At 64.1% G+C, this 13038-nt stretch overlaps 1 protein-coding gene across 15 annotated transcripts in view; it reads left to right on the top strand.

Annotated features, from left to right (window-relative positions):
* PLEC (plectin) overlaps positions 1-13038 on the top strand; it is a 124784-nt gene that overhangs the window by 77986 nt on the left and 33760 nt on the right. For all 15 annotated transcript variants that reach the window (XM_054018943.1, XM_054018942.1, XM_054018945.1 and 12 more), the window contains 5 exons: positions 9065-9184; positions 10470-10565; positions 11046-11173; positions 12434-12527; positions 12752-12906. In XM_054018943.1, coding sequence (XP_053874918.1) covers positions 9065-9184; positions 10470-10565; positions 11046-11173; positions 12434-12527; positions 12752-12906 — 593 coding nt within the window. The remainder of the gene's footprint in view (positions 1-9064; positions 9185-10469; positions 10566-11045; positions 11174-12433; positions 12528-12751; positions 12907-13038) is intronic.

The raw sequence follows: 13038 nt of genomic DNA, 5'->3' as shown, positions 1-13038 counted from the left end.
CCAGACCCCGGGGAGACCCGGCCACGCAGCAGGGGCTAGTGCCCCTCGCCCAGCATTCCCAGGGACACTCCGCGCTGTCACAGCGGGTTGTTAGCTAGCTGCTCACGGCAGGGGACGTGCTCAGGGGAGCCCAGGGAAACGCGGGTTAAAGCCCAGACCAGTGGGGTCAGCCCAGAGCCCACAGCCCAGCTGGGAGCCCCGTTGTTCCAGCTCTGCCTGTCTGTCCGTCCGACCTCCTTGGGCAGTTCCCAGGGGAGAGGCCAGGCTCCTTCCAGCAGCCAGCACCTCCCCCCCCACCTCACTCCTCACAGTCCTTTGTTCTCTAGCTGGGGGGGTCTTTGCTCAGCCTCCCTGCAGAGGTGGGGAAACCCCTCACCCTCCCCCACCTTGGGTGACAGGCGTCAGTGTCCCGGTGATTGGCTTTGCCATTGTCTTCTCGAGTCCTCCATTGATATGGGGTCAGCTGGGCCAGTCCTTTCCGGTGGCCCATCCCAGCTCAGACAGCCCAGCGACATTCATAGCCAGGTCTCTTAGCCTGCCCTGAGAGCAAACAGTCCTTCCCCCTTCCCTCAGGGTAACAGTGCAGCATGTAGGGGAAACTGAGGCACACACGGGGTCATTCCGGCGGTGGGGTGATGGGCCAGTCACTGCGGTTCCCATCTGTCACGGAGTATCGGGGAACTCAGGGCCCTGCACCCCCGGCTTCCTGCGATTCACCATGACTCTCAGCCAGCCAGTAAAGCAGAAGGTTTATTTGGATGACAGGAATACAGTCCAAGACAGGTCTTGCAGGCACAGACAACAGGGCCCCCCCTCAGTTAGGTCCAGCTTGGGGTCCCAGGGCATGCCAGCCCACCCCCCTTGGGGGGGTCAGAGCCATCTCTGCCTCCTAGCCATCTCTCCAGCCTGCTTCCAGCACTCTCCCTTCAGCGACCCCTCCCACAGCCTTTGTTCGGTTTCCCCGGGCCCCGGAGTCACCTGACCTCCAACCCCCTCCTGGGTTCTCATGTTACAAGCTCAGGTATGTTCCCTTGGGCCGGCTCCCATCCCCCGATGCAGACCATCCTAGTCACACTCCCCTGTCAGCATTCCCACACCCCAGCAAGAACAGTCCCAGTTCGTCACATCTCTCCCCCCTTCGAGACCGAACTGAGCAGGGTCACTTTAGCCAGTGACCTGGGGAAGTTCGAACCTACCCCCGTTCCCATGGATGCCCCCGCATCCCTCCAGTTCCTTGGTGGGAGTTACACCAGGCCCCTTCCGTTCCACGCCCCCCCTTAGGTCGGGGGTGCTTGATGGCACTCGCAGTTCGCATGTGGGAAGGTTTATGCGGCCTGTGCCCTTTTCCCACCCCCATACCTCTGGGGTTCCAACTGGGCTGTGGTTTTCTCCCAGCGCTCCAGTCTGGAGGTCTGTGCTTTGGGCTCTCTTGGTTTAGAGCCGCCCTTTTAACCTTGGCCACCCTCTGGAAAGGATCCTTTATGCTGGGCAAGGGTCCTAAAGCTGTTTTCCCCTTGTCCCAGGCCTTCCTCCCCCTCTGACAGGGGTCACAGGATCCGCAGTACTGTCGGACAGTAACAAAGACCCCCGGCCAGTAGAAGCTCCGTAGCAGCCTCTGCTGGGTACGCCAGGTTCCCTGGTGCCCTGAGAGGGGAATATCATGGGCCCGGCACAGCAGCTGGCGGCGATACTTCTGGGGTACCACCAGCTGCCTCCTGATCCCCCCTGACTCCATTTTCCCTGGGGGAGCCCATTCTCGGTACAGAAACCCCTTCTCCCACAGGAACCTTTTCCGGCCACCTCGTCCCATGGTCTGTACCGCATTGAGGTCGGCCAGGTCCCTTATCTTCCGCAAGGAGGGATCTCTCTGCAACTCGGCCTGGAACTCAGCAGCTGGGACAGGGATGGCCACCTGCTCTTTCTCGCCCGCTGGGTTTGAAGCTGCAGCCTCCCTGAGCCGTGTCCCTGGGCGTTCCCTCCCCACCAGGTTAGGGTCCTGCGCCTCAGGCAAGGCACCCCCCCCAAGGCCAGGGCGCAGGGCCCCTCGCCGGCTCTGACTGCGGGTCACAACCAGTGCCTTTTGGGGGTTGCTTGGCCAGTTCTCCAGGTCCCCCCCCATCAATACCTCAGTGGGCAAATACGGGTGTACCCCCACATCCTTGGGGCCCTCCTTGGCCCCCCACTTCAGGTGTACCCTTGCCACGGGCACTTTGACTGGTGTTCCGCCCACCCCCGTCAGGGTCAGGTAGGAGTTGGGCACCACCTGATCTGGGGCCACCACCTCGGGCCGGGCCAGCGTCACCTCTGCGCCCGTATCCCAGTATCCATTGACCTTCCTCCCATCCACCTCCAGGGGAACAAGGTACTCTCTCCGGAGGGACAGCCCCGCGCCCACCGTATAAACCAAAAACCCTGAGTCTGGGGCATCCAGCCCCCTAGAGGAGCTGGCCTGGGGCCCTTCTCTCTCTTGAGCAGTTGATAAGCTGCCAGCCCCTCTTGTGTGAGAAGCCTGCCCCTCGTCCGTCTGGGCCTCTACCAAGTTAACCCTATGCGGGTTCGGTCTGCTCAGTCTGTCCTTGAGCTTGGGGCACTGGGTCCGAACGTGGCCTCTTCGGCCGCAGTAATAGCAGCTCATGTCCTGTGGGTCCCCTCGAGCCGGTCGGTTATCCCTGACGCTGGGCATTCCCCGTGGGAGGGGATTCCCCATATTCCCCCTTTGGGAGGTGCCAGGGTGACTCTCTCTCTGCATCGCGGCGGGCCTGTTCCTTTGGGGCTCCTCCCTGCCACCCCCTGACCGGCTCTTTACAAACTCATCGGCCAGCTGCCCGGCGTGTCGCGGGTTCTCTGGCTTTCTGTCCACCAACCACAGCCTCAGGTCGGATGGGCACCGCTCATACAGTTGCTCCAGTACCAGCAGTTTAATCAGGTCCTCCTTCGTCTGGGCCCCACCAGCCCACTTGCTGGCGTATCTTTCCATGCGGACGGCTAGTTGCAGATATGAGATCTCAGGGATTTTATCTTGACTCCGGAACCTTTCCCGGTACATCTCAGGAGTCAGCTCAAACTCACGTAGCAGGGCCTTTTTGAATAGTTCGTAGTCCCCTTTCTCTGCCTCTCCCAGTTGGCGGTACAATGCCACGGATTTGGGGTCCAGTAAGGGGATAAGGACCCGGAGTCTGTCCGCGGGATCCACCCGGTGCAGCTCGCAGGCCGTCTCAAAGGCCTCCAGGAAGTCATCCATGTCCTCCCCCTCCTTGTATGGGGCCATGATGCACTTATCAAAGCTCCGTGCAGTCCTGGGTCCCCCCTCACTCACCGCAGCCGGGGGTTCGCTGCCCTTCAATCTCGCCAGTTCCAGGTCATGCTGACGCTGTCTCTCATTCTCCTCCCGTTCATGCTGTCTCTGTCTCTCTTCACGCTGATGCTGTCTCTCTTTCTCCTCCCGTTCACGCTGATGCTGTCTCTCTTTCTCCTCCCGTTCATGCTGACGCTGTCTCTCTTTCTCCTCCCGTTCACGCTGATGCTGTCTCTCTTTCTCCTCCCGTTCATGCTGTCTCTGTTGTTCACGATCCTCCAGCTCTCTCAGTTTTAGCTCTTTCTCCCATTCCAGCCAATTCCGCTCCCCGGATGCCGAACGTCGCCGGGAGGATCCTCTGCTGGCCGGCGGGCTTCGCCGGGGGGATCCCCTGCTGGCCGGGGGGGTCACGGCGTCCTCGGTATTTGCTGGGCTCCTCCCCACCCTTCCCCTAGGCATAGGAAGGAGGGGTCTCGGGAAGCCCTCAGCAGCCGGCTGACCACTCCCAGCTGGGACAGACACTGGTGCCTGCGCTGCATTTGCCAGGCTGCTTCCCTGAGACACAGGGATCAGTTCATTCGCGCGATCTTCCGCCTCCAGCTGGGCAATGAGCTGTTCTTTGGTGAGCCTCCCAATGCGCAGCCGCCTCTGCTTGCACAGCTCCACCAGGTCGCTCTTAAGCCGCTTGGCATACATCTTCCTGCTGGCCACACACCGGCCTGTGTGCTCACAGCTCCCCACAGTTCCCAGGGGGACCCCTAGTGTGCCAGCCCTTCTCGAGGTCACCACCTCTCTGCCAGGGTCGAGCTGCAGACTCCTCCGCCCCTGGGACCACTCGCTGCGATCCCCCCGGGGGACCCTGTTACTGCAAAAGTCCTTCTCGCTGGTCACACACTCCCAGGGGTAATAACCGTCTCTCTCCCACTCTTCAGCAGGCCTGGTCCCCGTCAATCCCCCTTCGTTTTACTGCTCCCCAGTCACTTACTGCAGGAAGCGCCGTCCACGGGGTGCAGTAGATCCCGCCGCTGCCACCAGTTGTCACGGAGTATCGGGGAACTCAGGGCCCTGCACCCCCGGCTTCCTGCGATTCACCATGACTCTCAGCCAGCCAGTAAAGCAGAAGGTTTATTTGGATGACAGGAATACAGTCCAAGACAGGTCTTGCAGGCACAGACAACAGGGCCCCCCCCTCAGTTAGGTCCAGCTTGGGGTCCCAGGGCATGCCAGCCCACCCCCCTTGGGGGGGTCAGAGCCATCTCTGCCTCCTAGCCATCTCTCCAGCCTGCTTCCAGCACTCTCCCTTCAGCGACCCCTCCCACAGCCTTTGTTCGGTTTCCCCGGGCCCCGGAGTCACCTGACCTCCAACCCCCTCCTGGGTTCTCATGTTACAAGCTCAGGTATGTTCCCTTGGGCCGTGTGACGAACTGGGCCTGTTCTCACGGTGGTCTGTGAATGCTGACAGGGGAGTGTTCTGGGATAGTCTGCATTGCAGGATGGGATCTGCCCGAGGGCGCATACCTGAGTGTGTAACATGAGAACCCAGGAAGGGGTTGAAGGGGAGGCGACTCCTTAGCCCGGGAAACTGAACAAAGGCTGTGGGAGGGGTCGCTGAAGGCAGAGTGCTGGAAGCAGGCAGGGAGAGAGGGCTGGGGGGCATAGATGGCTCTGACCTCCCAAGGGGGGCTGGGCTTGGATGCCCGGGGACCCCAAGATGGACCTAACTGAGGGGGTCCCTGTTGTCTGTGCCTGCAAGACCTGTCTTGGACTGTATTCCTGTCATCCAAATAAACCTTCTGCTTTACTGGCTGGCTGAGAGTCATGGTGAATCGCAGGAAGCCGGGGGTGCAGGGCCCTGAGTCCCCCAATACTCCGTGACAACTGGTGGCAGCGGTGGGATCTACTGCACCCCGTGGACGGCGCTTCCTCGGCGCTTCCTGCAGTAAGTGACTGGGGAGCAGTAAAACGAAGGGGGATTGACGGGGACCAGGCGTGCTGAAGAGTGAGAGAGAGACGGTTATTACCCCTGGGAGTGTGTGACCAGCGAGAAGGACTTTTGCAGTAACAGGGTCCCCCGAGGGGATCGCAGCGAGTGGTCCCAGGGGCGGAGGAGTCTGCAGCTCGACCCTGGCAGAGAGGCGGTGACCTCGAGAAGGGCTGGCACACTAGGGGTCCCCCTGGGAACTGTGGGGAGCTGTGAGCACACAGGCCGGTGAGTGGGCAGCAGGAAGATGTATGCCAAGCGGCTTAAGAGCGACCTGGTGGAGCTGTGCAAGCAGAGGCGGCTGCGCATTGGGAGGCTCACCAAAGAACAGCTCATTGCCCAGCTGGAGGCGGAAGATCGCGCGAATGAACTGATCCCTGTGTCTCAGGGAAGCAGCCTGGCAAATGCAGCGCAGGCACCAGTGTCTGTCCCAGCTGGGAGTGGTCAGCCGGCTGCTGAGGGCTTCCCGAGACCCCTCCTTCCTATGCCTAGGGGAAGGGTGGGGAGGAGCCCAGCAAATACCGAGGGCGCCGTGACCCCCCCGGCCAGCAGGGGATCCCCCCGGCGAAGCCCGCCGGCCAGCAGAGGATCCTCCCGGCGACGTTCGGCATCCGGGGAGCGGAATTGGCTGGAATGGGAGAAAGAGCTAAAACTGAGAGAGCTGGAGGATCGTGAACAACAGAGACAGCATGAACGGGAGGAGAAAGAGAGACAGCATCAGCGTGAACGGGAGGAGAAAGAGAGACAGCGTCAGCATGAACGGGAGGAGAAAGAGAGACAGCATCAGCGTGAAGAGAGACAGAGACAGCATGAACGGGAGGAGAATGAGAGACAGCGTCAGCATGACCTGGAACTGGCGAGATTGAAGGGCAGCGAACCCCCGGCTGCGGTGAGTGAGGGGGGACCCAGGACTGCACGGAGCTTTGATAAGTGCATCATGGCCCCATACAAGGAGGGGGAGGACATGGATGACTTCCTGGAGGCCTTTGAGACGGCCTGCGAGCTGCACCGTGTGGACCCCGCGGACAGACTCCGGGTCCTTACCCCCTTACTGGACCCCAAATCCGTGGCATTGTACCGCCAACTGGGAGAGGCAGAGAAAGGGGACTACGAACTATTCAAAAGGGCCCTGCTACGAGAGTTTGGGCTGACTCCTGAGATGTACCGGGAAAGGTTCCGGAGTCAGGATAAAACCCCTGAGATCTCATATCTGCAACTAGCCGCCCGCATGGAGAGATACGCCAGCAAGTGGGCTGGTGGGGCCCAGACGAAGGAGGACCTGATTAAACTGCTGGTACTGGAGCAACTGTATGACCGGTGCCCATCCGACCTGAGGCTGTGGTTGGTGGACAGAAAGCCAGAGAACCCGCGACACGCCGGGCAGCTGGCTGATGAGTTTGTAAAGAGCCGGTCAGGAGATAAAAGGGAGGAGTCCCAAAGGAACAGCCCCACCACAACGCAGAGAGAGAGTCACCATGGGACCTCCCCATGGGAAAATACAGAAAAAACCCATCAGAGGGGAGCATCCGGCATCAGGACCATCCGACCTACTCAAGGGGACCCATGGGACATGGGCTGCTACCACTGTGGCCAAAAGGGCCACATACGGGCCCAGTGCCCTAGGCTCAGGGACAGACTGAGCAGACCGAACCCACAGAGGGTTAACTGGGTAGAGACCCAGCCCGGCGAAAGGCAGCATTCCCAGGGAAGAGGGGCTGGCAGAGTACCACCTGCTAAGGAGGGAGGAGAGCTCCAGGCCAGCTCCTCTAGGGGGCTGGATGCTCCAGACTCAGGGTTTTTGGTTTATATGGTAGGCGCGGGGCTGTCCCTCCGGAGAGAGTACCTTGTTCCCCTGGAGGTGGATGGGAGGAAGGTCAGTGGATACTGGGATACGGGCGCAGAGGTGACGCTGGCCCGGCCCGAGGTGGTGGCCCCAGATCAGGTGGTGCCCAACACCTACCTGACCCTGACGGGGGTGGGCGGAACACCAGTCAAAGTACCCGTGGCAAGGGTACACCTGAAGTGGGGGGCCAAGGAGGGCCCCAAGGATGTGGGGGTACACCCGTATTTGCCCACTGAGGTATTGATGGGGGGGGACCTGGAGAACTGGCCAAGCAACCCCCAAAAGGCACTGGTTGTGACCCGCAGTCAGAGCCGGCGAGGGGCACTGCGCCCTGGCCTTGGGGGGGGTGCCTTGCCTGAGGCGCAGGACCCTAACCTGGTGGGGAGGGAACGCCCAGGGACACGGCTCAGGGAGGCTGCAGCTTCAGGCCCAGCGGGCGAGGAAGAGCAGGTGGCCATCCCTGTCCCAGCTGCTGAGTTCCAGGCCGAGTTACAGAGAGACCCCTCCTTGCGGAAGATAAGGGACCTAGCCGACCTCAAGGCGGTACAGACCATGGGACGAGGTGGCCGGAAAAGGTTCCTGTGGGAGAAGGGGTTCCTGTACCGAGAATGGGCTCCCCCAGGGGAAATGGAGTCAGGGGGGATCAGGAGGCAGCTGGTGGTACCCCAGAAGTATCGCCGCCAGCTGCTGTGCCGGGCCCATGATATTCCCCTCTCAGGGCACCAGGGAACCTGGCGTACCCAGCAGAGGCTGCTACGGAGCTTTTACTGGCCTGGGGTCTTTGTTACTGTCCGACAGTACTGCGGATCCTGTGACCCCTGTCAGAGGGGGAGGAAGGCCTGGGACAAGGGGAAAACAGCTTTAGGACCCTTGCCCAGCATAAAGGATCCTTTCCAGAGGGTGGCCAAGGTTAAAAGGGCGGCTCTAAACCAAGAGAGCCCAAAGCACAGACCTCCAGACTGGAGCGCTGGGAGAAGACCACAGCCCAGTTGGAACCCCAGAGGTATGGGGGTGGGAAAAGGGCACAGGCCGCATAAACCTTCCCACATGCGAACTGCGAGTGCCATCAAGCACCCCGACCTAAGGGGGGGCGTGAAACTGAAGGGGCCTGGTGTAATTCCCACCAAGGAACTGGAGGGATGCGGGGGCATCCATGGGAACGGGGGTAGGTTCGAACTTCCCCGGGTCACTGGCTAAAGTGACCCTGCTCAGTTCGGTCTCGAAGGGGGGAGAGATGTGACGAACTGGGCCTGTTCTCACGGTGGTCTGTGAATGCTGACAGGGGAGTGTTCTGGGATAGTCTGCATTGCAGGATGGGATCTGCCCGAGGGCGCCCGAGGGCGCATACCTGAGTGTGTAACATGAGAACCCAGGAAGGGGTTGAAGGGGAGGCGACTCCTTAGCCCGGGAAACTGAACAAAGGCTGTGGGAGGGGTCGCTGAAGGCAGAGTGCTGGAAGCAGGCAGGGAGAGAGGGCTGGGGGGCATAGATGGCTCTGACCTCCCAAGGGGGGCTGGGCTTGGATGCCCGGGGACCCCAAGATGGACCTAACTGAGGGGGTCCCTGTTGTCTGTGCCTGCAAGACCTGTCTTGGACTGTATTCCTGTCATCCAAATAAACCTTCTGCTTTACTGGCTGGCTGAGAGTCATGGTGAATCGCAGGAAGCCGGGGGTGCAGGGCCCTGAGTCCCCCAATACTCCGTGACAGGCCTGCTCCCATCCCCCGATGCAGACCATCCTAGTCACACTCCCCTGTCAGCATTCCCACACCCCAGCAAGAACAGTCCCAGTTCGTCACACCATCCAAGGCTGATTCCAGCTGAGATGGTCCCAGGGAGGCCCCGAATCCCACCCATCCGTTTCTGTGCTGTCTCTGGGACCTCCCGGGGGCCGCCCAGCCCGGCAGCTGCAGGGACCCGGGGCCATGCTCTCGCCTGTCCCCTAGGAGCTGCAGCTGCGGTGGCAGGAGTACCGCGAGGTGGTGACGGCACTGCTGCAGTGGATTCGCAATCACACCGTCATCTTCGAGGAGCGCAAGGTGCCGGGCAGCTACGAGGAGATCGAGGTGAGGGGCCTGGCCACACAGGGGTGATTCCCGGGGACGGGGCTCTGGGGACCTCTCGTCAGCTCCCAGCTCCCCAGCCCCTGAGCCGTCCGAGCTCCATCGCTACAGGTGCCCTTTGGGGCCCCCCTGGTTCCCGCTGGGGCAGGAGCAGCTCACGTGGCCTCTTCTGCTGCTGCCCGTCTCCCAGGCCCGGGCATGGAGAGGGAGCAGCACAGGCAGTCCCTGGCCATGCTGGAGTGCCCGTCCTGGTGGGGGGGGGGCATGCGATCTGGGGGGGGCAGGCTGCACACTGAGTGGGCTGGGGGGCGCTCAGAGCCTGAGCTGGCGGGGGGGCCGTGGTCTCCGAGCCACGTGTTCTGTATCATGGCTCCCGTCTCGTCATGTCCCGACGCAGCTGCTGCTGGCAGGGGATGAAAGGCCCCAGTGCTGGGTGGGGGAGCTTTGCAGGTGCCTCCCAGGAGGGATCTGGCTGGGCAGGGTGCCCGGGTGCCCAGGCCCCACCCCCACGCAGGAGCCGCCTGGAAGCCCCCAGAAGGAGAGGCCCCCAGCGCTCCCTGGGGAGTGGGTGGTTCCCGTTGGCAGTGAGGGGGAGGCAGGGTCTGTGGTTCCCTGGGGCTGTAGGGGACCTTGCATCAGGCCCCTGGGATGCCCAGTCCGTCTCTGCGCTGGCAGCTGTTCCCTGAGGAGCTGGCGTTTCACCCGGGGGGGTCTGAGCCCAGCATAGGGAGCAGCCAGTCCCGTGAGGGCCAGGCTGCCTTGGAGGGGCCTGGCAGGGCTCAGCTCCTGCCCCAGGGCGGGAGGGAGAAGGCAGACGAGCCGGAGGAGTGGGGCAGCACACCGGGGGGAGGAGGGGATCGCGGGGCTCCCCAGGCAGGGGGAGGGCGTCTGACTCATTCCTTCCATGCCAGCCCCTCGTGAGTCAACAGCGGCGAAGAAGAACCCGCCCACCCGGCCCTCTTCCATCCTGTGGGCTCTGGCCGCTCTGGGGCGGGGCCATGCGTGGGGCCAGCTCCCCAGGCCTGGCTCAGCTCCAGGTCCCAACCCCTGGCTGGGGGGATGTCGTCTCCTTGGGGTGGGGGCAGGGGCTGGTGAGAATACGCCCTGTGTGGTGGGCTAGGGAGAGGCTGGCCAGGCATGGGCCCTACTGATGGTGACCCTGCGCCTGGCACAGAGTCTCCGGGCAGCTGGTCACAGGCGGGTCCCGGTGCCATGCCACACGGGGCCCCTCTCCTGCCCCTGGGGCCTGCCCTGCCTCCCCCGTGCCCTAACCCCAGCCTCCCCCCAGCTCCTGTGGCGCCAGTTCCTGAAGTTCAAGGAAACCGAGCTCCCGGCCAAGGAGGCCGACAAGAACCGCTCCAGGGTCATTTACCAGTCGCTGGAGGTGAGCAAGGTGACACCCCCGGGACCCCCTGGGCGAGAGCCCCCCGATACGTACTGCCGCCAGGGCTGCGCCGCGCCCCTCCCCTCCCCGGGGGCTGTGCCGAGCCCTTCATCCCCGAGCACCAGGGGCTGCGCCCGGCTGTAAGCGGGCATGTGACCAGGGAGCTGTCCTGTAACTCCCTCACGCTGTGTGAGGCCCAGCAGGGTGCGTGGGAGGGGCCTGCAGCTCGGTATCCCCAGCTCCCCACCAGGCCCGACCCCAGCCCCTGCAGACCCTCGGGGTGCCCAGAGCAAAGCCCTCCCCAGCGGGGCCACCCACTGCTTGTGCCCCCCACTCCTGTGCTGCCCCATGGACCCCTCAGGGCCGGGTGCAGGCTGGTCCCCACATGGCCCCGTGGCTGCAAAGGCCCCATTTCTGTGTGGATCGGGAGCCTCAGGGGGGGCCTCCTGGTCCGTGTAACACCCCCTCTTGCCGGCGCAGGGCACGGTGCAGGCCGGGCAGCTGCAAGTGTCCCCCGGCTACCACCCCCTGGACGTGGAGAAGGAGTGGGGCAAGCTGCACGTCGCCATTCTGGAGCGCGAGAAGCTGCTTCGCGCTGAGTTCGAGAGGTCAGTGCTCAGGGGGAGGGAATGTGGGGTGGGGCAGGGCTGGGCTGGGAGTGGGGGAAGGGGAAGGGCTGGCTGGCAGCGGGGGGGCCGTGGGCAGGGGAGAAGGGCTGACTGAGAGGGGCCATAGGAGCTGGTAGGGAATGTGGGGTGCAGAAGGGCTGGGCTGGGGGAGGAGCCGAGGAGGCTGGGAGGGAAAATGGGGCTGGGAGTGGGGGGAGGGAGCTGGTGGGGTGGGAAAGGGCTGGCTGAGGGGGAGCTGGGAGGGAACATGGGGCAGGGCTGGGGGGCCTGGGAGGGAGATCTGGGGCAGGGCGGGAGCTGGGGAGTGGGGAAGGGCTGGCTGGCAGTGGAGGGGCTGGGGGCAGGGGAGAAGGGCTGGCTAAGGGAGACCGGGGGGGCTGAGGTGGGAAGGGGGTTGTTGGTGGGGGGCTGGCCGGCTCAGGACACCCCTGGGGCTGGTGCTCTCCCCTCCTGGTGAGCCAGGCCAGGCTCCTGCTGGCAGACGCTGAGGGCCGGGGTGTTCCCGCCCTGGCCTCGCAGCCCTTAATGGGAACCATACGGCGGGTGAGTCACCGCCCGCCGGGTGCCTCCCCTCAGGAAGCCCAGCCCAGCCCCGCCCGCCCGCCGAGCAAACAGCCGAGCGCAGGCTGGCCCCTGGCAGTGCCGCTGGGCTCCCGGCTCGCCCGGAGCTCGCAGGCTCCAGCAGGGACGAAAGGGGGGGCTGGGCCTTTCCCACAGGCACGTGGCAGAGCAGGGGTGGCATCCCGGGGGGCTGGGGTTGCCCTGGCCACCAGGACTGGGTTGCGCACAAGTGGGGCTGGGCTGGTGTGAGGCAGGGGGCTGGGGCTTGCATAGGGGGGGCGGGGGACTGGTCAGGGGGCTGGGGTGTGCACAAGTGGGACTGGGCTGGGCACAGGGCGGCAGGAGGCTGGGGCTCGCATCGGGGGGTGGAGGCCTGGGCAGGGGGCTAGGCTTGGATGCACACAGGAGGGGTGGGGGTCTGGGGCGTGCACAGGGGGCGGGGGGCTGGGGTGCACACAGGGGAGGCAGGGGGGCTGGGCACGGAGGCGGGGGCTGGGCAGGAGCTGGGGTGCGCAGGGGGGGGCGGGGGACTGGGCAGGAGCTGGGGTGCGCATGGGGGGCAGGGGCAGGGTGGGGGGCAGGGCAGGAACTGGGGTGCGCACGGGTGGGTGGGAGTGCACGCAGGGGGTGGCGGCAGGGCGCCGTTGTTCACCGTGCTCCCCTCCCCACCCTGCACAGGCTGGAGCGGCTGCAGCGCATCGTCAGCAAGCTGCAGATGGAGTCGGGGGTGTGCGAGGAACAGCTGAACCAGGCCGACACCCTGCTGCAGTCGGTGAGAGCAAAGCCCGGTGTGGGGGGGCGCCCGGGACCCCCGGGACAGGCCTGCCGCTGTGCTGGCCAACTCCTGAGGGCATGGGGCAGCTCCTAGGTACTCTGCGGGAGGGCAGCGCATAGAGCGTGGGGGCAAGGGGACGGGCAGCGCATGCAATGGGGAGACGGGTGCAATGGGGGGGGTCTCAGCTGGCCCCCCCGGTTTAACACCCCTCCCTCCGGCAGGACATCCGGCTGCTGAACGCCGGGAAGCAGCCGCAGAAGGCGGCCGAGATCGAGCGGGACCTGGACAAGGCAGACGCCATGATCCGCCTGCTCTTCAATGATGTGCAGGCCCTGAAGGACGGGCGCCATCCGCAGGGCGAGCAGATGTACCGCAGGTAACAGACCCAGCCAGAACCCCGCCCCTGCCTTGGGGGAGGGGCCCAGCCAGAACCCCGCCCCTGCCTGGGGGGAGGGGCCCTGCCACAGCCCCGCCCCTACCTGAGGGGAGGGGCCCTGACAGAGCCCCG

This window comes from Malaclemys terrapin, chromosome 2 (genome assembly GCF_027887155.1).
Source record: "Malaclemys terrapin pileata isolate rMalTer1 chromosome 2, rMalTer1.hap1, whole genome shotgun sequence".
In the NCBI taxonomy this organism is placed as follows: Eukaryota; Metazoa; Chordata; order Testudines; family Emydidae; genus Malaclemys; species Malaclemys terrapin.
This window is presented reverse-complemented; position numbering and strand designations above follow the sequence as displayed.